Consider the following 23,878-nt stretch of genomic DNA (forward strand, 5'->3'; position numbering starts at 1 on the left):
CCTCTGTCAATTTTCTTCTGTTTGATTTCTAGTGAATACGACCCAGAAGTTCCTCTGTACAGGGGTGACACAGCGCAAAGGACTGAAGGGGAGAGCAGGTCTTGGAGAATGTTATCCATCATCATACACACAATCTCTTAGTCAGTTTGTTGGTTGATGTGTGCACATGTTTGACAGAAAAAAAAGAGAATTTTACAGGATCAATTACACCAGAGACAAGATAAACATAACAAAAATACGAAGGAATGGATATTTTAGGCCAGACGGAAAGGTACAACGTCGTGTAGGTTTTCTAAGTGCGAGAGACATCACGGGTCCCAGATATCAGTCCGATCCAAAAGGAGATTCACCTGCATGCCACTTCAATCTGCCATTCAGATACAATGTCCATACAGTCCACCGCTTCTCTTCCTCCTCCTTCTCAAGTCCGTCTTTCTCACAACCTCCGCTCATTCCTTCTCTTCTTACAAACCTGCCGCCCTACTGTGTTAGGAGTGTATCATGTGAGACAGGCTAGGTATAGAGAAACCCGATGTGTATTTGTAGGTGTTCGAGTAATTAAGTGTGATTTGATCTTCCTGTACGTGTAGGATGACATCTTTTATAGGTGCATATCAGAATGTCCAGGGTTGTCAGGGTTACTTGTGGCTCCGCTGAAGGGTGGAATCATCAAACAAAGGATTCTTCACCTCCATTTCCCCTGTCTAAAGAGAGAGAGAGAGAGAGTTAATGACAACCTGCCATGAGATGAGGAAGAATGTGTAGTTTATAAAACTGATTAGTAGTATCGAGTCCATTTATTTCCCCCACCCCCCCTCCCCTGATTAAAATTGTTACTTTATCATTCTGTTCTGATTTACATAACCTGTTCATTTTCTATTGTTAATTGCTCTATTTTCTAATTCAACAGTGTGCTTTGGCAATATGTATCAATACGTCAAGCCAATAAAGCAAATGCGAGAGAGAAAAGAAGAGAAGTCTGTAGCTTACTATTTATACAATTGTATTCAAAGTAAATGTACAGTATTTAACTAAAATGTATTCAAACTAGGAGGTAAATATATATTGGATATCAGTCGTGTATCGTTGCCTCTACCATGCCTGCATGTCTGTATAGTACACTATGTGTGTCTGTCTCTTACTGGGGCCAATCCAGGACACTCGTACACCGTGAAATCCCCGTCCTCATTCTCCTCATCTGACGTGGCCACAGAGTCAGGCACCTTTGGCTCATCCCGTTGTCTGAAGGATAAGGAAAAACAAAGAACAGAAAACTGGAGTCAGGGAGGTATCCAAACATCACACCACAACCTACAATTCACCCTGATACAGACTGACAGGAAGGTCAGAAGGGAGGGAAGAGGAGGAGAGGAGGAGAGGAAAGACATGGGCTGTGTCTGGAAACGTTAATAGCCTTCTTCCTTTGTCCTTTTTCCAACCTCAATTCATGGTAAAACACTTTGGAGCACCACCAAGTAGCTTTACAAAAGAGGAAACAAGGAATTGACAGCTGGTAACATTTTCAGACAGCCAGGGACAGACGGCAGACAGGTAAGTCTGGTTACGTAGCAGACAAGACAGACGGAGTGGAGCTAGAAGGCCAGGGGCATGACTCACTTCTGCAGGGAGAGCATCTGCTGTTTCTGGTGTTGGTAGTGGTACATCTGGGCACTCTGAGCCAGCCTCTTATCCCCAGGCTGCAGGCAAGGCATACGATTACATTAGAGGGCATGGTGGCACCCTACTCCCTACACAGTACACTAATTTTAAACAGACTATATAAAAAGCAGGTACCATGTGGGAGTGTTTCAATAGAACATTATTGTACAGAACGTGAGATTGTTTCAATGTGATTAGTACTGCATTGGAAATTGAAACACACTTTACAGTAAAACAATAAAATGAAGGTGATAAAAAAATAAACAAAGGCAAAAAGCGATGAATAAAAATACAAACTAAATGGAAAGATAACGTAGGATAAAAAAACAAACAAAAAAAAACATTTATATGATTAATATTGTAACCATGACTTTGTAATGCGATTGTGTTCTGTACTCACCAAATTGTTGTCATAGGAATGGGGCCCCGTACCCCCATAAGCAGGGTGGTCTGCCTTCTGAGCCAGGCGCACACCTCTCTGCAACCTGAGATGATACAGGGACATCAGAGTTAGCTCTGTGCCATACCCAACACATTGTTCATCCACCATAATTTGCAAATTAATTCATAAAAAATCCTACAATGTGATTTTCTGGATTTTTTTTCTCATTTTGTCTGTCATAGTTGAAGTGTACCTATGATGAAAATTACAGGCCTCTCATCTTTTTAAGTGGGAGAACTTGCACAATTGGTGGCTGACTAAATACTTTTTTGCCCCACTGTATGTATGATATTGTCAAGTTAAAATGTAATTTTGTTTGAGGGGTATGTAATTAAAAGCAGATGATTCGCGCATCATTTAAATGTCATCTTTAATTTGTGGGCTGAGCAAGTAGCTTATAATTACATACCCTCAAACAGAATGACATTTTAACTTGACAATATCATATTTGCATTTATTGTTTGGAGGGAAAAATATAACCTTTACGCAATCTCAAAAAGGGTGTTACTTGTTAGCGATTTTGAACAGGGCCCTATTTAATCTTTCCCAGTTTCTCAACGTTTTTTCAGGTTTTCACTCTTGAAATATATATATTTATTATACTACAAAAACTGCATATTCTAACAATGCTTAAACCACACCAGAAGAGATAGTTGTGTTTGGCTAGCTGCGTTTTTGTACTGTACAGTGTAGACTGCATGATGTTTAACAAACTCCTCCATCACAAATGCCGGGCAATTGATACAAATCATTATGATATCATTCTGCCAGGTAGGCCTACTTTGCAGTCAACATTTAATTGGGAAGCTGTTAGCAGAAGGCCTTTAGACAATGTTCATTCAAACAGCGCATGATGGGTGAATTGCGCATCACAAAGTCAACTAAGACTTCGGATCAAACTTTTTGAATACCTGGTTTGCATGCCCATTGTTGCATACCGATTGATGTTGGAATAAATCTTTATTTTTTAAAAAAATTTTATGAAACAAAAACTAACGTAACCAGCTAAAGCAATTTAAAAAATTGGTGTCGCACTGCCAAGTCAAAGGGTCGCAAATTTGAGGATTTCGGTCACAATTTTGAGCTCTGGATTAAAGTTTAGACCAATATGAATCTAATCTCCCTGAATTTGCTTTGTAATCATTTTACAAATAGTCAGGTAGCAAGTTAAACCTCGGTTGTTTATTAATGCGGAGTCAGTCGAGACTAAAATGGTTACATGGAGTAAATTTCTACTAGTCCGTACAACTGAAGTGCATACAATTTACAATCAGCAACTTAAACGGACACTAAAACGAAGCGACAATGTGACTACTAAAAACACACCAAACTGTCCGTTCGTGAAACAGTTAAGTCAGTGTACAGTAAAGTACCGCGCAACATGTAAGAAACCAAAGCCGACTGGAACAAGACGCAGATGTAGGGAGAATTTTTACCTGATCCAACAGACACCAGCCAAGAGCAAGGCCACAGATCCCATGACCACAAACACACTGGTCATGACTGTAAAGAGGAAAAGAAAGGGTGTTAGGAAAAGAGGATGAAAACAGCTGGTAGAGAAAAGGGAAGACATATCCTGAAGAGGGTATAGATCAGAGGAGAAGACAAGAGACTAAAGGCACTGTCTAGGTTAGTTCACAGACTAGGAGAAGTCAGTGGGAGCTAAAAAATAATCCATTCACAAGGTTGTATGGGCATCCCAAATTGCATCCCTGGGAATATCGTGCCATTTGGGTCACTATAAACCTCAGTTAAGAGCCAAGAGCAGTTCAAGTCAATAAAAGCATTCATAAGATAATCAGGATGTGGAAAAACTTCAGATTGGAGAACAATGGTTCCCCTGTTCAATATTTCCATGAGAAATAGAGTAGATAATACTGGAACGTTCTGGACTCATGTATATAGAGGAAAGCATTTTGCTGTTAAAATAGAAGCATTAAAAAGTAATAAGGAAGGTTACATGCCAATAAACACATGATCGTTGGAGGGGTAAGGGATGATCAGGGGCCCACTACGAACTGCTGGGATGTGGGTGGTGGTGTGGGCGGCTGTAGTCGTGTTATACGGGGCTGTAGTGGTACTGTGTGTCGTAGGCTGGTCTGTGGTAGGCCGTTGGGTGAGGACCATGGATCGGTCATCTTCCTCCTCGGCTTTGGAGAAATCCTGAGAGAGAGGAGCTAGGAGATACAAAAATGAGAGAATTAATGGTAATTGATAGCAAGGAAAACTATACTACTAATATAGCAAATCATATGATCTTCCTGGTCACATTATGCCATAACTACGCAATTAAAAGCTCAAATTGGGCCTCCCGAATGGCGCAGCGGTCTAAGGCACTGCATCGCTACCGGCCACCCCCTTGGGCGGCACACAATTGGCCTAACGTCGTCCGGGTTAGGGGAGGGTTTGGCCAGGGGGTGCTTTACTTGGCTCATCGCGCTCCAGCGATTCCTTGTCGCGGGCCGGGCGCCTGCAGGCCATAGGTCAAAATATGGCACTGTAAAGCCAAAGGTTTTCTTCTCTCACCTGGATGTTTGACCCCCGACTCCTTCCGTTGGCTGATGATGGTGGACAGGAAGTCTATCTCCTCATCCACTTCAGGGAACGTTGTCACTTTTCCCGCTGAAAGGAGAACATGATCTTGGTCATTGGGTTTCAATGATTACTTACACAACGATGTGAGGAGAGGAGAAGACAGAGGTAGATGCAGAGAGAGAGCGAGAGAGCGAGCAATTTCTCCTCCACCATCCAGGTGATTGCAGGTATGAGTCAGAGAGCTACAAATCGCCAATGATGACCTTCTACTCCACCATAGTGACTATGGGGAATCAGTCATCAGATGCTGACAACACAAGCTACACTTAATCAACTGCGCAAGCTATTGATTTCCATACAGAACGAAAGGCTACGAAACACAGAGCCATATAGTCACACTACTGGAGAGATCAGACAGGTATTCGTCCTATAATTGTATTAACAGTAGTGCGGTAGTTCAGGGTGGCAGATCAACAGGAAAACCACAGCCCTGCTGACTAAGGAAAATCCAGAGCCTTTGGTACTTGACTGCAGAGGCAAACACTTTAAAATGGGGAGCTAACATGGCCACCATATGGAATTACAGTGTCATCATGTAAATGCATCATATTGCATCTATTACTGAACATAAATACAACAACTTCAAAGATTTGACTTATTCTCATTTACAATGACGACCTACCCCGGACAACGCTGGGCCAATTGTGCGCCGCCCTATGGGACTACCAATCACGGCCGGATGTGATGCAGCTGGATTCGAACCAGGTACTGCAGTGGCGCCTCTTGCAATGAGATGCAGCGTTTTAGACCACTGGCCCTGCTGGGGAGCCAGGCCCAGTCAATCAGAACAAATTCTTCCCCACAAAAGGACTTTATTACAAACAGAAATACTCCTCAGCACCACCTCAGACGATCCCTCAGGTGAAGAAGCCCGATGTGGAGGTCCTTGGCTGGCGTGATTACACTTGGTCTGCGGTTGTGATGCCGGTTGGAAGTACTACCAAATTCTCTAAAACGACATTGGAGGCGGCTTATGGTAGAGAAATTAACATTAAATCTCTGGCAACAGCTCGGGTGGACATCCCTGCAGTCAGAATGCCAATTGCACACTACCTCAAAACATCTGTGGTGTGGTTGACAAAACTGCACATTTTAGAGTGGCCTTTTATTGTCCCCATGCTGTTTAATCAGCTTCTTGGATATGCCACATCTGCCAGGTGGATGGATTATCTTGGTAAAGCAGAAATGCTCACGAACAGGGATGTAAAAAAACTTGTGTTCAAAATTTGAGAGAAATAAGCTTTTTGTTTATATGGAAAATGTCTAGCATCTTTTATTTCAGCTCACAACACTTTACATGTTGTGTTTATATTTTTGTTCAGTGTAAATACATGGCTCTCCTTGACTCCATCCATATACCCCGTACTGGTCCTCATAGGGGACACAGAGGAATTCCAGTTAGAAAGAACTGGTCCATGCTGCCCTCGTGTGGCCAGTGTGGATAAACACACACACACACACACCTACACCAACAAGTGAGTCGATGATACGTGTAAGGATCCAAATCAAATCATTCATCAAGTAGAAAAGGCTTGCGCAAACACAAACTGCAGCCTTGCAAAAGCATTAAACATCTTTGTATTTTCAGAGATGACACGCTGCATGTTTCATTGGATTGGTTTGTGCTTAATCATAAAGGGTTACTATATCAACAGTAATTAATAATGCCGGTTTCACAGGGGAGGTGAGAGCAGTGAGGTGATAAACTGCATAGCAGTACGGTGCTGTAAGTGTTAGAGTGTGTGTGTGTGTGTATGTGTGGTGCTGTAATGCCTGTGTGTCTGAGTAAACCAGTGATACTGTGTGTTGCTAGCTGGATCAAAGTGAGAGAATCTCTGTGTGGGTGGGTGTCTATGACAGAGTGAATGTGAGGTGCTTTCGTGTGTGTGTGTGTGTGTGTGTGCGCGTGTGTGAGGGAGAGTGGTGCAGTGTGTGTATGTGAGAGAGTGTGTGTGTGCATTCATGCGTGTATTTGTGTGTGTAAGAGATTCTGTACATTACATATTAGTGAGAGTGGGGGAATTGTGTCGCGGTGTGTGGGTGGATAGGTCAGCGTCTCTGTCATAAAGAGGTGCTCTGAGCGTGTGGGTGGGGGGCACAGAGGAGGTAGGGCGAGAACGATAGAGAGAGAGAGAGAGAGCGCGAGCGATAGAGAGAGAAAGACGGAGGGAGAGCGAGAGAGCAATCATGAATGAAAACCATAACCAGGGCAACAGAGAGAGAAGCCAAGAAAGGGAAGGGAGAGGATAGAAGGTAACTATTCCCCAGGTCATTTCTGTAAATGAGAATGTGCTCTCAGTCAACTTACCTGGTAAAATAAGGATTGAATAAATACACATTTTAAAAAAGAGGGGGGGTTGGAGTCAGATTAAATATGTGGTTCAGAGGTGAAGAACCGTAAATGAACCAAAATACCCATTTCTAAAGGCTGTTTCAAGTACTGTAAGGTATTATTATTTTCTGATGTAATAAATATTTTCAAAATGTGAGACTTATATATATATATACATACACACACACATCATCCCTCCATAGCTTGTGCCAACCAACCACATTGTAAGGTGCTCTAGAGATTCGCCTAGAGGTCAGTAAAGTGAAGTGCACAATAATACAATGGCGATGAATTGACCAGTGGCTTCAAAGTAAAGGAAATAAAGGACCCCTCTCAAATGTGCAGTTGTGTCACACAACACAATGCCACAGATGTCTCAAGTTGAGGGAGTGTGCAATTGGCATGCTAACTGCAGGAATGTCCACCAGAGCTGATGCCAGAGAATTCTAAATTCATTTCGCTACCGTAAGCCGCCTCCGTCGTTTCAGAGAATTTGGCAGTACGTCCAACCGGCCTCACAACCGCAGACCACATGTGATGACGTGCAGCAGCTTGTAGAGATTTGTAGTCTTCTTTGATGCTTTTTAGAATTTTTTAATCCGAGTGAATAGAGCCAAATATATTGATAAAAGCCACCTTGTGTGCGAGAGAGATTTACATGGATATCAAAACATCACACCAGGGTAAGCCTACACAAAACACAACCCTTATTTGAAGTGTTTCTAAAATCTACAAAGGATCAAATTAATGGTGGAAAAACAACAAACCATTTCAGTGTTTGAACGCTAGGCTTTATGGGTATTATGACACGGCCAGTCACATTCTGTTAAAGGTCCCCAAAGCACACACAGCCCTGGGTCGCTCCTCTTTTCAGTTCGCTGCAGCTATCGACTGGAACAAGCTGCAAACAAACACGAACTGGACAGTTTTATCTCAATCTCTTCTTTCAAAGACTCAAATCGTGGACACTTACTGACAGATGTGTTGCTACCATGCTATGTTGTTGTCTTAGGGCTCTCTTTATGTAGTGTTGTCTCTCTTGTCGTGATGTGTGTTTTGTCCTATATTTTTAATCCCAGGCCCCCGTCCCCGCAGGAGGCCTTTTGGTAGGCCGTCATTGTAAATAAGACTTTGTTCTTAACTGACTTGCCTAGTTAATCAAATTAAAAAGTCCACTGCGGAGCTCAATAGCCCCATATAGTAGCCAACTAAACAACACAATATACAATGGAGTTTGAGCAGCAGCTGGTGTGAGCAGACTGGTGCTCCGACATCACATACAATTATTTATTCAAATAAAAAAACACTATTGATTTCAACACCCAAAGAATAGCCTGCAAGTACACAGAACATTTTATCTGACGTCGGAGCTCTAGTCAGTCCACACTAGTCGCCGCCAAACTCTAATTGTAAATCGTTGTTTAAAAATCGGCTATATAGTTGAGCCATGATAAAGCTGCTTTATTTTTCTATTCACACAGTAAGAACAAAAGCCTCAATGCTCGTCTCCTGTCCTGTCATATGAAATGAGTAAATGTCAGTAAGTAATGCATTTTAAATCACGGAACCCTTTTTCAATGTGGCTCCCTTCTAGCTGTGGTCGATGGCATATGGGTCTGAATGACGCAAGCCAGTTATGCATATATTAGTGATCTATTCCCTATTGATAACAGAGAAAAAGGCTGCACCTGAAACCAATGCAAGTTAGTCAACTCCAGCTGCAATTTCCAATAATCTGGTGGCCACAGTTGAAGTGAAAATCTCGGACTTAAAACAACAGCTAAGGGAAAGGGTGCCGTTTGGGAGCACACAAGACACAGTGGCAACAGAAATATGAGTCATACTGCAGCTCAATGCTCAAATGTAATTATTCTGTCACATTTCCTCAAAATGTTCTGTGTTTGTCGAGTGGGTGGTTGGGGCTGGGTAAAGACCAATCTCTCGTTTGAACATGTCTGCAGATATTGCCTTGTTTTGGGGGAAAAGACCTTAAATAGGCAACTGTTTGCCCTGTGTGTCTAGCAGCCATTGTCTACTGGAAATACGCTGCCAATTGCCCCATGTGCCTAGTGGCCATGGTCTCAAGTGTATTACATATAATTGTTCCAGGTGTTTTGTAAGTGAGCGAGCTATACTGTAGGGCAGGGTTCCCCAAATGGCGGCCCGCGTGCTGTGGTTTAATTTGGCCCCCCAAGTTTTCTGAGCAACTGAAAAACGTATATATAATCTGAACAAAAATATAAATGAAACATGTAAGGTGTTGGTCCCATGTTTCATGAGCTGAAACAATTAATCCCAGAAATCTTCCATATGCACAAAAATATTCTCTCAAATTTTGTGCACAAATTTGTTTACATCCCTGTTAGTGAGCATTTATAATTTTAGAGAAATTGTCAGTCCCTCCAACCGGCCTCACAACATACAAAGTGGTTCGCATGTGATGCAATCTTATCCATTAAATTCAGTCATGTGCCAGTCATGTCCCAAGTGGCTGCAAAGAACTAAATGGCCATTTGGAAAATGGATACCACTTAAATGCGGTGGGCTAAGTCGGTGAATTAACTGTGGGTACAGCTGCAAATCCAGAGGTCTCAAATGGCATCCTTATTCACTACATAGTGCACTATTGTTGAACAGAAGCCGGACTATGGTCAGAGCAGTGCATACAGGGACCACTTGGGAAGCAACCCACGATGAGAGCCAGTAAACATGTCCAGATGACAGATACTCAAAGTCTAAACGGGTAGAATGACCTATATCACAACCAACATCCTTGTTAACATGGCCATCCATACGAGCTGACGATCGTTTCCAACAGGGCAAACTGTTGCTCACAACATCAGTGTGCTCAGTGTGTATGGAGTGGCTAGAATATCCACAGATGAGCTCGCTCAGGAGGAGGATAGCATGTGTGAAGGGCAGCAAGAGGAAAAGAGAAGAAAAGGAGGATAGAGAGTGAGAGGGGAGGAGAGATATGTGGAAGAGGAAAGAATGATAGAGGGTCCTCTCTAACCTTCTGTTTAGTGATTTACTCTGTTTTACCATCAGCTCTTCTAGAGCCAGTCAGTGGATGTGTCCCAAATGGCACGCTTGCGTTAAAAGTAGCATGCTCGATAGGGATTAGGGTGCCATTTGGGATGTATTTTCTGTCAGTGGATCAGGGAAAACCTTCTTGGCAGACAGTCCATGCTTTACAATCTGTGCTGAGGGATACTCGTTTAGACTTTGTTGTGGCTAGGCTGTAATCTCACAGACCGGTGGTGAATCAGGTCTCAGTCTTTCAATTCCTTTCTTTCTTTAATGTAGGGCTTTCCTGGAGTCACCCTCCCTCCAGTGTCTGTCTGGCCTATGACTAAATCTAATCTAAGATATTTCTTTATGGGTTTTAATGCCAATTGTTTTGTATCAATACCACTTTATGAAAGTCATCCATTCTCATTTTGAACCATTATGAATCCTTTCCCATTGCTCTGGCCCTCTCTCTCCATTGGAACAACAAACCTTTTTCCCCGAGCTATCAGCTCTCAGTCCCCTGATGACGCACCCCCTACGCTGTCTCATTAACACTCGTTAAAGTCTGAGGCAGTGGGGGACTGGAGGGGAGACTGCTATTATCCATTAAAAAGTGAGCAATATTAACTTCTTTTTCACATTAAACTAGTCTCTCGTGAGATGGGACAGACAATGTGGAACAGTTTTCCCTGTGCCCTCGTTTTGTATAACAGGTTATTAGGACGAATCTTGTGGGGGTACACTCAATGTTCCCTCAAAAGGTCTGCTGAGCGCAAACTTGAACATTGTGAAAATTCTGTGCAACTCCTGGCGCTCGTTTACTGCAAACACTGCGGCTGTACCCATTCAAGTTGACTGCTGTGGCTATTTGATCATAATTTAGTCCTAAATTAGAGTGGCCTACCATCAAAACCAATGGAGAAAATGGATCCCATAACATTCTAACATGGAAATAGCTGTTCTATCATTCAGCCTACAGTAGCAACCAATGTGTGATTTTCAATGTAGGCCTACATTCGATAAGACCAGTGCTTCCCAAACTTTTTATAGTCCTGAACCCCTTCAAACATTCAACCTCCAGCTGCGTACCCCTCTAGCACCAGGGCAGGGGACTCTCAAATGTTTTGTTTGCTATCATTGTAAGCCTGCCACACACACACAATACAATACATTTATTAAACATAAGAGTGTGAGTTGTCTTCACAACCCGGCTCGTGGGAAGTGACAAAGCGCTCTTATAGGACCAGGGCACAAATAATAATAATCAATAATTTTGCTCTTTATTTAGCCATCTTATATATAAACCTTTATTTGTTCATTGAAAATTGTGAATAATGAGAAGGGTGTGCTTGAAAGGATGCACATAACTCTGCAATGTTGGATTGTATTGGAGAGAGTCTGTCTTAAATAATTTCCCACACAAAGTCTGTGCCTGTATTTAGTTTTCATGGTAGTGATGGCTGAGAATCCCCTCTTACATAGGTACGTGGTTGTCTTAACAGCGCAATTTGCCAAGGCAAGAAACTCTGAGCGTAGCCCAATCCAGAAATCTGTCAGTGGCTTGTGATTAAATTCCATTTTCACAGAACTGCTTTATGCAATTTCGATGAGATTCTCTTGTTCAGATATCGGTAAATGGACTGGAGGCAGGGCATGAAAGGGATAACGAATCCAGTTGTTTAAGTCGTCCGTTTTGGGAAAGTACCTGTGTAATTGCGCACCCAACTCACTCAGGTGCTTCGCTATATCACATTTGACATTGTCCATAAGTGTGAGTTAATTTGCACACAAAAAAATCATACAATGGAAAGACCTGTGTATTGTCCTTGTTAATGCAGACAAAAAAAGAGCTCCAACTTATTAAAATCAGAGCCTCAATTTTGTCCCGCACATTGAATATAGTTGCGGAGAGTCCCTGTAATCCTAGATTCAGATCATTTAGGCGAGAATAAACATCACCCAGATTGGCCAGTCGTGTGAGAAACTCGTCATCATGCATGCGGTCAGACAAGTGAAAATGAAAACAAACTACGTTTGTCTCTCATTTAAAAAAAACGTGTCAATACTTTGCCCCTTGACAACCAGCGCACTTCTGTATGTTGTAAAAGCGTTACATGGTTTCTGCCCATATCATTGCATAGTGCAGAAAATACATGAGCGTTTAGGGGCCTTGCTTTAACAAAGTTAACCATTTTCACTGTAGTGTCCAAAACGTCTTTCAATCTGTCAGGTATTCCCTTGGCAGCAAGAGCCTCTCTGTGGATGCTGCAGTGTACCCAAGTGGCGTCGGGAGCAACTGCTTGCACGCGCGTTACCACCCCACTAGGTCTCACTGTCATGGCTTTTGTGCCACAGATACCAACACATCTTGACCACCAAAGTCCATTTGATGCTGTCCAGTATCCTCTCCTGTTGTCCTGGTTTCCAGTGGTTTGCAGAAGAGGATGTCTTCCTTAACTGACCCCCCATAAACGTAACGGACATATACCAGGAGCAGCGCCACGTCTGTTGACTCATCAGGCTGTAACGCATATATTGCACGGGCTTGTATGCGAACCAGTAATTGTTTCAAAACATCTCCTGCCATGCCACTGATGCGATTTTCTGTATAGTTTTTGGGGCCTTTTCCCCCAGCATTGTTTCAGCCATATCCGTGGCAGCAGGAAGAATGAACTTCTCCAGAATAGTATGGGGCTTGCCTGTCCTAGCCACTCGGTAGCTCACAACATAAGACTCTTCTAGCCCCTTCTTATTAATAGTATCTGTTGCTTTTATACATGTCTTACTACTTGGAAGTCATAATTCTCACTCAAAAAACTCCCATGGCTTATTTTTCTAATTGGCATGTTTTGATTCTAAATGTCTGCGCAAGAGTCAAGGTTTCATCATGTTGAAAGATAATATGAACATATAACACACTGTGGCTAAGGAAAGGCACTACTCCCAAATCAATGTAGTTCTCATCATATTTGTGGTGCTTTCCCGGGTAAGGGGGCAGTAGCTCATCGGCTGCATCAGATTCACTGTCCGTGTCCATGCTAGCTGGGCTAAGAACAAATATAGAATTACTGATGCTAGCATTGGATGTGCTCGTGGAAGCATAACAACTTGTGTCATCGACAGGTGCAGGTGTAGTACTGCTGGTAGTAGCAGTACAACCAGTAGAGCTGGTATGTGCCTATATGGACGTGGGCCTTACTTTTTAAACATTTCTAAATATTTATCCATTTTCGAGCAAAACATTTTTATAATTTTTTAAATGTGAATCACATTTTTATTTGGCATAACCCAGTTTGGGAATACCTGGATTAGACTATTGGAAAAAAACATGCAGGGCTTGACATTAACCCATTTAACTTGTAATTTAAATTGATTTTTTATTTGGATGTAATGGACATACACAAAATAGTCCAAATTGGTGAAGAGAAAAAATGACTAAATAAAAGGAAAAGTGGTGCATGCATCTGTATTCACCCCCTTTGCTATGAAGCCCCTAAATAAGATCTGGTGCAACCAATTACCTTCAGAAGTCACATAATTATTTAAATAGATTGCACACAGGTGGACTTTAAGTGTCACATGATCTCAGTATATATATATATATATATATATATATATATATATATATATATATATATATATATATATATATATATATATATATATATATGTATATATATGTATGTGTATATATATAGGTCTTGGTAGATTTGCAGTGGTCTGATACTCCTTCCATTTCAATATTATCGCTTGCACAGTGCTCCTTGGGATGTTTAAAGCTTGGGAAATATTTTTGTATCCAAATCCGGCTTTAAACTTCTTCACAACAGTATCTCGGACCTGCCTGGTGTGTTCCTTGTTCTTCATGATGCTCTCTGCGCTTTTAACGGACCTCTGAGACTATCACAGTGCAGGTGCATTTATACGGAGACTTGATTACACACAGGTGGATTGTATTTATCATCATTAGTCATTTAGGTCAACTTTGGATCATTCAGAGATCCTCACTGAACTTCTGGAGAGAGTTTGCTGCACTGAAAGTAAAGGGGCTGAATAATTTTGCACGCCCAATTTTTCAGTTTTTGATTTGTTAAAAAAGTTTGAAATATCCAATAAATGTCGTTCCACTTCATGATTGTGTCCCACTTGTTGTTGATTCTTCACAAAACAATACAGTTTTATATCTTTATGTTTGAAGCCTGAAATGTGGCAAAAGGTCGCAAAGTTCAAGGGGGCCGAATACTTTCGCAAGGCACTGTATCTCTGTTGGACCCAGGCCTTCGTTAAAAGGGTTCTGCTTTGTGAAAAGGGTTTGATTGGGCCTTCTCCTTAGTTCGTTAGTGTAAGTCTCTGTATGTCCACAAGAGTTCACAATGTCCTTCTCCTTAGTTGTCTGTGTTTACTTTCACTCATTCTGGAAGAGTGGTCTTCTGAGGACAGCTAATCAGCTGTGTCGATGATCCCCAGAGTTGTGATGAGAGCAGTGTAGTCGACGATGATTTGAAGAGAATAATCGGATGGTCCTATTCACTTTCTTAGTTAGGGTTGAGTAGCTGTTCTAAGTACTGTAACATTGATTGTTAAAGGCTACTTTGTCTTCTTCAACTTGTGTTGTTTTTTAGGGTCGTGACCAATGGAGACCTAGCTGCAGCTTGTGGTCCCTCTAGTCTGGTATGTTAATTCTTAACTCAGTCTTTTATACACTTGGGTAAAAAGAGGCATTTCTGTCATACTGACGGGCAAAACAGGCAAAACGTCATGCAAAACGTCGGGCAAAACATCAAAAACTATGATCTCGTTAGAAATCTAAAATCACATTCCTATCTTAACAAAATTATTATCTTCATCTTTGATATTTCCTACACAGCGTAAAGGATGTAAACCTGATATACACAGTGTGAAAGCTCTTCTAGTTGCAATATATTTTTGTTATATCACTTTTATATCATTTTTAATGACATGAACATATATAAATTAATTTCCCATATTCCATCTCTCATCATTCCCCACATTCGGATGTTGAAATATACTGTCCCAGTGTTCACTGTTGGACGTTAGAGTTTTTGAGTTGCAAAACCTTCCGTAACAAAGAGATTCCATTCACCAATACTAAAGACCAAAAGGAGTTGTCTGCTGCCTACAATTTACTTGACTTGAGGTGTCATAAAACCCACACACCAATGGCTCTGTAGATGCTGATCGATTGTAGCCTGATCTTTGGATCCTCACAGGAGAGTCATGACACCGCTTATGCTGTAAACATAGTCCAGTTCAAAGTGAATGGCACAGATCCATATATGGCAACGGTATATTTGCAAATAGGCCTACTGCAGCTGTGATTGGTTACGACACACCGATCTGTGTAGAGTTTGGGCCTGTCATATCTGTCAATGCAATAGAATCTTACAACGATGCATTCTGCTTACAACAAAAAAAAAAAAAAAAAAAAAAATATATATATATATATATATATATATATATATATATATATATATATATATATATATATATATATAGTTAGTTTTGCATACTCAATATGCATAATACAGTGCTCCGCTCTCATGCTGTGAGGGCATTCTCTGACGATGTTCTCTTGAGTACGCTTGTGAGAACGAGAATGTGGAGAATGCATAAAACATTACATTTGAGAAGCACTCGCACTCCCCCTACTGTATTACCTCATGCTTCACCTCCCCATTTACTGAACCTTCTTCCAGCCAGGACAATAGCAACAAGACAAAACAAGATATTCACAAAGCAAATATAATAACTATTATCAGCTAGATATTTCAATCGTAATAATCTAACCAGCTTGCCAGTTAAACAGGCAAATATGACAAATTAATGTTATGCAAGGTAGATGTAAATATTTTGGGGGTACCTACCAATTCTTTGTGGCTAGCTAGCTAGATAGCCCTATTGACTTATTATGGGCTTGTGATCTACGGTATGTAGGCAGGTAAACATGCCAAAATTAACACAGCGTTTATTTATTAACATATCAAACATTTCATTCCGATGGCGGAGTGTATATTCTCTCGCTGCAGCTCAAATAATGAAATAACTGTTTTCAAGAAATGTTACCATATTTTTTAAGTGGTTGCATTTTTTTAATTTTTAAATTGCATACTTTCCGTTGAAGCTTGCATTGATGCATGCTTCAAAATATGTAGAAATTGAGTACGCATTCGATAAGTGCCCACCATGCTCCATTTTGCATACTTGGACATACTCCAAACCTTCCATGCTCCAATTTGCGTGCTCAGAGCATGGTAGTATGCTTTTTGAGAAACACCCCAAGTCTTGCATAGTTTGTTTTGTTTCGGTATGTTGCATTGAAAGTGGCTAATATTGCGTTGATTCAATCACAATTACCACAGTAAAGGGAAATGTTGATAGTGTTAACAGGGAAAAGTCTAGAAAGTTGAGTGAAGTTCAAACTAGTGCTTCTCTGCGCAGGCAGATATTTATTCTGCACGGCAGTCCTGAGGGAGAAGCTTAGAGGGAACATAGGGTACACTTACATTCAGCATCTTTTGAATTTTGGAAGGAGAAGGGATATTTGGCCCAAAGGCTTGGTCAAGGCTTGCAACGAGACGTGCTTTGTGGCTTTGGCTACTGTTTCTACACTAGCAGTGAAACAGCAATGCATTGGCATTAGTAGGGATAAGTGAACATACCAAAATGGGGGGCGTGAGCGTGTCTCCTCTTCACTATGCATCTGCCATGTGAGTTCTCTACCAGCGGGTTGAGGCAGGGGCCGCAGTGTGAGCTGCCCGGCTGGCAGAAATGACGCCCTGCTCGGGCACAGTCTAAGCTCCGCGGGCATACTGAAGACCCTGTGGAGATAGTAAGACACAGAGTAACATTAGTATTCACATCCATTTGGATTTTAACGCCAGTGCACCTGCGCTAACAGTGAAAAGGCGAGCCCATCTCTTCCTGACTGTTGGTGCTAACGTCAGCAGACATTTTACTTTAACATGTTCCTGTAAAAATGGCAATCAAATGTATTGTCAATCAAAACACCAGTCTATGACAATACCCATTGAGGCTTCCACACAAATTGGACACACACACTAGAGAACTAAGCATATAACATTATGCACAGAGGCATCTCATGAGTCTTATAGCCTAGCTATTATCAGGGTGCCTAAGGTGACAACGGAAGAGTGAGTGAGAAAGAGAGAAAATAGACAAAGGAAAAAATAGAATCATAATTACTGGTGCCTGACAGTGCGTCATCTAATATAATACGCCTCCAGGCCAGCCCTACCACTCACTGAGCTACAGCTAATCAGAATAGATACAGCGTCCCAAATGGCACCCTATTTCCTGTGTAATGCACTCCTGTTGACCGGAGCACTGGTCACAATAAGTGCACTACATAGGGAATAGGGTGCCATTTGAGTCACAGCTCTAGTTTTAGCTGAGGATACACCTAGTAGGACATCTACTTCACTACCTCTCAGGAAAACCAGCCAAATTCCTCACTGTACCAAATCTCAGTCAGAGAAACCAAACTCCTCTGAAGTCTGAGGGCAGTCTTCAGTTTGTAGACTTTGTTATCTAAGGGTCAGAAATGATTCTGCAGGTTTAGGCTACCATGGAGGAGGTTGAAATCCTTCCCTCTGATGTGAACAGAATATTAAACTACAGTATTTCTTGACCGGTGTTTGATGTTGTTTTGGGGCCATGGTCATGTGGCCTCTGTCGCCACCTGACCGGTGTGTAGTGGGGTGGAGGTGGACAGGCTCTCTTGGCTGGGGGACTATATGGGCCAGCAGGTGGGTGCTAAGATAAGGGAAAAGACTGTGCTGTTAGCTAAAGGCCATTTTCTCATGGAATAGTAACCCTCACTGTGACCAGAACAGTGAGTGAGTCAGTCAGTCTGCCCAAGGCTCCTGACTCCTGTTGGGTTGTATGTTTGGTGTCATGTTGAGATAGGTGTTTTTACTGTTAGGCAAGCTGATTAAACTCCTAACCGACCAAATGACAGGCCCTGGTCAAAAGTAGTGCACTACATAGGCCAGGGAATAGCCAATTGGGAAGAAGCCTTAGTCTGTGTGTGTGTGTGTGTGTGTGTATGAGAGGTCTTGGCTGGGCTCGACTTAGCAAGGCTGTTAGAGGATTCATACAACCAGCCGTAGGCTTGTTCTTCTCTGCCTGCCAATGCTCTGTAAGCATTCAATAGGCTGAGGGAAGCAAATAATTAAAAGTAAACTTATCAATATTAACCCCTTACTGACTCCCCCCAAAAATAAGTCAGCCAACCACTGAAACTCTAGGCTGCTGTGGTTGCCATAACGACTGCCATGGCAAAAGACAGTGTGACATCAGGTGTGAGTCAAACTGTGAATGCAGAATCCGAGGATGGAGAGAAGGGGTGGGGGAAAGTGGGATTAAGACAAACTAAGATTAAGACAAACGATAGCGAGAAGAGAACATTTATTTTAAGTGGGTTAGTAAACTTTAAAGGACATAGTGTTTATTTTAAGTAGTAAACTATGCTCCAGTCTGCTTTTGATAAGCGTTATCAATGAGATATTCATGAGTTTTGACCCTGAAAAGCAAAAACAAACCCTTGAATCTCATCTGAATGTAATTTTAAAGTAGCTAAAAAAAGCTACAAATACTGACCTATATTTATTCTCCCTCATTCTCATGGTCTACGTCCCAAATTGCAGCCTATTTCGTCCAGGGCTCTGGTCAAAAGTAGTGCACTATGTAGGGAATAGGGTGCAATTTGGTACGCAAGTTCAGTTTTCCTGATCTGACTAATTAACTCAATATCTGGCCCAAATGGCTTGTTTTTGCACTTGACAAATCACACTTCTCAATTGGTTCTGACAGAGAGCAGATCTCCTGTAATCTTCATTCAGCACCAGCAGGCTATAATCACACCCCCCCCCCCCCCCCCATCTCATGTTCCTCAGAGAGCACGGTCTCTCAACAATATGCTAGTCTAGACCCTGGCTATGGCCATGAAACTTTAGAAGAAACAACGAGAGAGAACGGAATACGGTTCCCTCAGCAGCGTGACAAAAAAAAAAAAACTACTTGAGATTACCCTGTAAACCATGTAATTAAAAATGACAAAAACATTGAAAAGGAGAAAATAGGTTGTGAGGGGTATGAACAAACAACAAGACCCAGGTCTTTACAAAGCATCCATGTCAACTAGTGATGGTCTTCCATAGGCAGCATCCAGCTGCTTGCCGCCTAAGCAGGCACAACTGACTACAAGTTTTTCATCATTCTCCACACCTATCCGTGGGTCAATAAATCCACAACTGACGCATATAACCAAATCCTCTCTGGGTACACTTGAGGTCGCCTCGTTCATCTGGCAGCACACATTGCGTCCCAAATGGCATCATATTCCTATCTAATGCTCTACTTTGGACCTAGTATTAAGGGAATAGGGTGCCATTTGGGAAGCGCTGTAGTCCATCTAGCAGCATACTGTATGCAAAACAGAAGACGTAAATGTAGTACTGCAATCTCTCCAACTCTACCAAACTGAGGTGAGTCAAGTAGACTGTCTCCTCCATTTTGATGTGAAGGGGTTTTATGCCTATGAACTGTCTGCCAAAGTGAATTCCATTTAAAACTACTGAAGACCTGGAATAGAAAATCAATGGCAATCATTTTATGGGAACTCCAATGAATTCATAAACAGAATTTAAATTTAACCCTTGTGTAGTGGGGGTCATGTTTTTTGTTATTCATCCAATGTTTGCGGGTCTCATAACCCAATAATGTTGTTGGACTTTCAAAACAATACAGCTGTAACAATTTACGTAAAGACTTAAAATGTTGACATATCAATTACAAGCAATATAGACAGCATACATGGTTAACATTTGCCATTTACCTCTGCTAGATCACATATATCAATAAAAGTGCTATCCCTTTTTTTAAATATATATAAACAAGACATGGGTGGAATAAAATCATGTTTATATTGAACAAATATAAATGCAAAAGTTATCACTACTGATGTTTTTTGCTTTGAATTGAACAAATTGGAAGGACAAATTTGACACTGTATTTTATGGAAATTATAAATGAGCCCCAATGAACACACATTAAGGCCAGTCTACACACCACATGGACAGAGTTTTACTGTGTGTGTGTGTTGCAAATGTATTTCTTGATGCATGTGTTCTGTGTGTCTTCCTGCCCTTCTTTGGGCCACACACACACACGTCGCAGCACTTCTTCTTGTTGCTACCGTCTGTAATCTAGAATGACGAAAACACTTAGTTGAGGAATTTTACAAACATCTCACTCACATATATAGTTACAGCAGGCCAAAATAAGAGAGTCCAGACACACACACACACCATCACTCATACTTACTCCCGGTATTGGAGTTCTTGGTTCTGTGGGTCGGGCACCAGTATCCTCCTCCTGAATCCTCTTTACGATGCCTCAGAAGCTGGGATCCTTGGGATATGTTGCCTCCTCTGGATTTGAGGTCTTACACAGCTCCTCGAGAAAGAGCCGTCCCCTCTGGAGCTCTGTTCCAATCTGGGTTCAATGCCATCCAGATGACAAACGTGTTGTACGCCGAGACGTTGAAGAATAACACAAACGGCCAGGGTAGGGTTCTTCTTTTGCAGCTGTAGCCAGTCACCAGCTTGTCTAAATTGTCCATCTCTCCTTTTATGGTATTGTACTTTTACGTACTGTTCCTACCATCGTCGGCTTCCTCGAGGAGCTCCTGTCCCAGCTTGTGCAAAGTAAAAACGTGTTGCATGTGATGTTGTGGCCACAGAGTCCCTGTGTCACATCCAGGACAACCCACATCCCTTGGTTCTTCTCAGGGGCTCCTCCATCTAACTGCCACGTAAACCCTTGCAAGTTCCACGCATATGATGAAGCAGCATCACAGGCAGCTCAGATCTTGATTCCATATTTTGTGGGTTTAGACAGTATGTACTGCTTGAAGGGGCAACAGCCCCTAAATGGCAGAAGCTGCTCAGCAACAGTAACATTGGCCCCAGGGTTGTAAAACAAGGGAAGGCAGTCCACCTACTTGTCCCACACTGACCTGATTGCAGCTAGCTTGTCTCTCTGCAGCCAATGTTCTTCACATAAAATGAGCAAAGGCCAATGTGTCTCAAGTTGAAAAAATAATTACATTTGATCATTTTTCTTTCAGTAAACATTTAAAATGGGCCCCACAGACACGAACACCACATAAGGGTTAATTGACTCAAATGAAAATGATATGACTATGGGGATTATCAAAGCACTACGGCACGGAACGGTCTACGGCACGTGCGATAGCTCCTCCACAACCTGCCACCTATTAGGGCTGGTGATCCTCAGGGCTAGGCAGGCTGTGTGAGGTCAGATAGCTAGCTGTACGCTGCTGTCAGAGGCCAGACATTCAGCCCCGTGTACCTAGGGCACTGAAGGGTGGCGACCGGGGCGCTAATCTGAAAACATGACAGGCAGTGTCCTGTCATGTCATTTACAAATAGAAGACTCTGCCTCGATCAAGCTGTCTGTCTGTCTATCCGTTTGAGGGATGTCCAGACTGATTAGCATCCTCTTTTAGGCTATTGTTTACTATTAAGACTTAAGTATGTCCCAAATGGCACCCTATTTCCCATATAGTGCACTCTTTTTGACCAGTGCCCTAGTGCACGATATAGGGAACACTAGGATTCCATTTGGGACACAACCTTACACTCTTCCAGAGGGCGTTATAGAAAAGACAGTTCTATATTGGGCCCTTGGCTCACTTCTGATCCATCTGTTTAGAGCCATTTTCTGTTTACCATCAAACAGCACGTTCAAGTGATGCGTGCGCATCCCAACATGAAAAAGCGCTGTAGCAGGATAGCTAACACTGATGTCGGGACCTTGACAAATTTAACAGTGAGTGAGTGATGACCATATTAACACACAAGACTGTTGGCTATAGCTCTGTTCAACAAGTACATTCATCTTCTGGCTTTATCTCTATAATTAACAAATATATAAAAACGCAACAATTTAAAATATTTTATTGAGTTACATTTTATGTAAAGAAATCAGTCAACTGACATAAATTCATTAGGCCTTAATCTATGGATTTCACATGACTAGGCAGGGGTGCAGCCATGGGTTGGTCTGGGAGGGTATAGCCAGGCCCAGCCAATCAGAATTAGTTTTTCCCCACAGAAGGGCTTTGTTACAGACAGAAACACTCCTCGGCAACCCTCCCATGATCCCACAGGTGAAAATGCCAGATATGGAGGTCCTAGGCTGGTTTGGTTACACGTGGTCTGCGGTTGTGAGGCCGGTTGGACGTACTGTCAACGTTTAGCATCTACTTTTATGTTTTTTTCCATGACCAAACATCTCTCTAGCTACCCCTTATTCCACAATAAGCCTTTTACGCCCAATGGTCCCTCAACTTCGGACAATTCGGGAACTCTCCATCTCCTCTTTAAACCCAACCTACCTTCCCCCATTTTCCCTACGCTGCTTCCTTCACTTGTTCTTCTCCTGATTTGATCACATCTAGACTTAGTAGCGTTTAAATTAAAAATAAAAAAAATTAAGTGTTGTGGTATACCGTTTTTGCTACCTCTTTCACCTGTGTAATGCTGTCCTCCTGCTTACTCTGGGGTTCAGATTGAATGCAGTGGTAAACGTGCTGCTCACAATTAACAGCAGCAACATGGACCTGGTAAATTGACAAGAAAGGTGTTGATATAGCTGCGTTTAGGCATGGCTTCCTTGTTTTGAGTATGTTTAGTGTGTTTCTCATTCTGCTGGAGCGGACCTAGTATTTTATATAAAACCTACCTTCCTTGTCCAGTTTTTCCATTTCTAACTCATCCACCAAAATATACTGTTTTACATGCCATTTGTGCTGGTCTAATTCCTAAAATGGAAAAGCATAAGAATCTGTGCGCTCTCGGATAGTAATGGTCCCAGGTTTGTGGCATTGATTAAAAAATAATTTAATGTTTACTTAAAATTTCAGATGTTTATATGTTATGTATAAAAGGGATACACTCAGAGTTTATTAGAGACACCCATCTAGTACTGGGTCAGACCCCACTTTTTCTCCAGAACTGCCTGAATTATTTGGGGCATTCTACAAAGGTGTCGGAAACGTTCCACAGGGATGTTGGTCCATGCTGACACGATGGCATCACGCAGTTGCTGCAGATTGGAAGGCGGTACATTCATGCTGCTTACAGCCCATTCCATCTTATCCCAAATATGATCTATTGAGTTGAGGTCTGGAGACTGAGCAGGCCACTCAAGAAAACGGATCTCGCGGTCATGTTCCAGGCGATGTTGTTCCCCTCCTCAATTGTCCAGTGTTTATAATTGCGTGCCCAATGAAGCCGATTTCGCTTATTTTTAGCTGATAGGAGTGGAACCCGGTGTGGTCGTGACAAGGATCAACAAGTTGTGCATTCCGAGATGTCGTTCTGCACACCACTCTTGTACTACTCCGTTATTTTTCTGTTTGTGGCCCATCTGTTAGCTTGCACGATTTTTTGCCATTCTCTTCCGCCCTATACTCAACAAGCTGTTTTGCCCACAGGACTGGATGTTTTTTGTTTGTCGCACCATTCCCGGTAAAACCTAGACACTGTCGTGCATGAACAGCCCAGGAGTTTAGCCGTTTGAGACACTGGATCAGGCACTTGGCACCAATGATCATACCACGCTCAAAGTTGCTTAGTCACAATTTCCTATTCTATCATTCAACCAAACAGCACCTGAATGCTTCAATGCCTGTCTGCCGGCTTTACAAACCTGCCCTCCAAATACACCCCTGCTGTCTTCAACCAGGATCTCAACGATCACTGTCTCAT

At 42.1% G+C, this 23,878-nt stretch overlaps 1 protein-coding gene across 1 annotated transcript in view; it reads right to left on the reverse strand.

The window, feature by feature from the left end:
* Positions 1–318: 318 nt before the first annotated feature.
* The window catches only part of LOC139412089 (neural proliferation differentiation and control protein 1-like), a 43,312-nt gene continuing 19,752 nt past the window's right edge, over positions 319–23,878 (reverse strand). Inside the window, exons 2-9 of the mRNA XM_071158884.1 lie at positions 16,721–16,879; positions 4,628–4,723; positions 4,066–4,278; positions 3,538–3,604; positions 2,060–2,144; positions 1,618–1,697; positions 1,143–1,242; positions 319–704 (exon numbers count right to left, since the gene is read on the reverse strand). Coding sequence (XP_071014985.1) covers positions 639–704; positions 1,143–1,242; positions 1,618–1,697; positions 2,060–2,144; positions 3,538–3,604; positions 4,066–4,278; positions 4,628–4,723; positions 16,721–16,879 — 866 coding nt within the window. The 3' untranslated portion in view covers positions 319–638. The remainder of the gene's footprint in view (positions 705–1,142; positions 1,243–1,617; positions 1,698–2,059; positions 2,145–3,537; positions 3,605–4,065; positions 4,279–4,627; positions 4,724–16,720; positions 16,880–23,878) is intronic.

This window comes from Oncorhynchus clarkii, chromosome 6 (genome assembly GCF_045791955.1).
Source record: "Oncorhynchus clarkii lewisi isolate Uvic-CL-2024 chromosome 6, UVic_Ocla_1.0, whole genome shotgun sequence".
Classification (NCBI taxonomy): domain Eukaryota; kingdom Metazoa; phylum Chordata; class Actinopteri; order Salmoniformes; family Salmonidae; genus Oncorhynchus; species Oncorhynchus clarkii.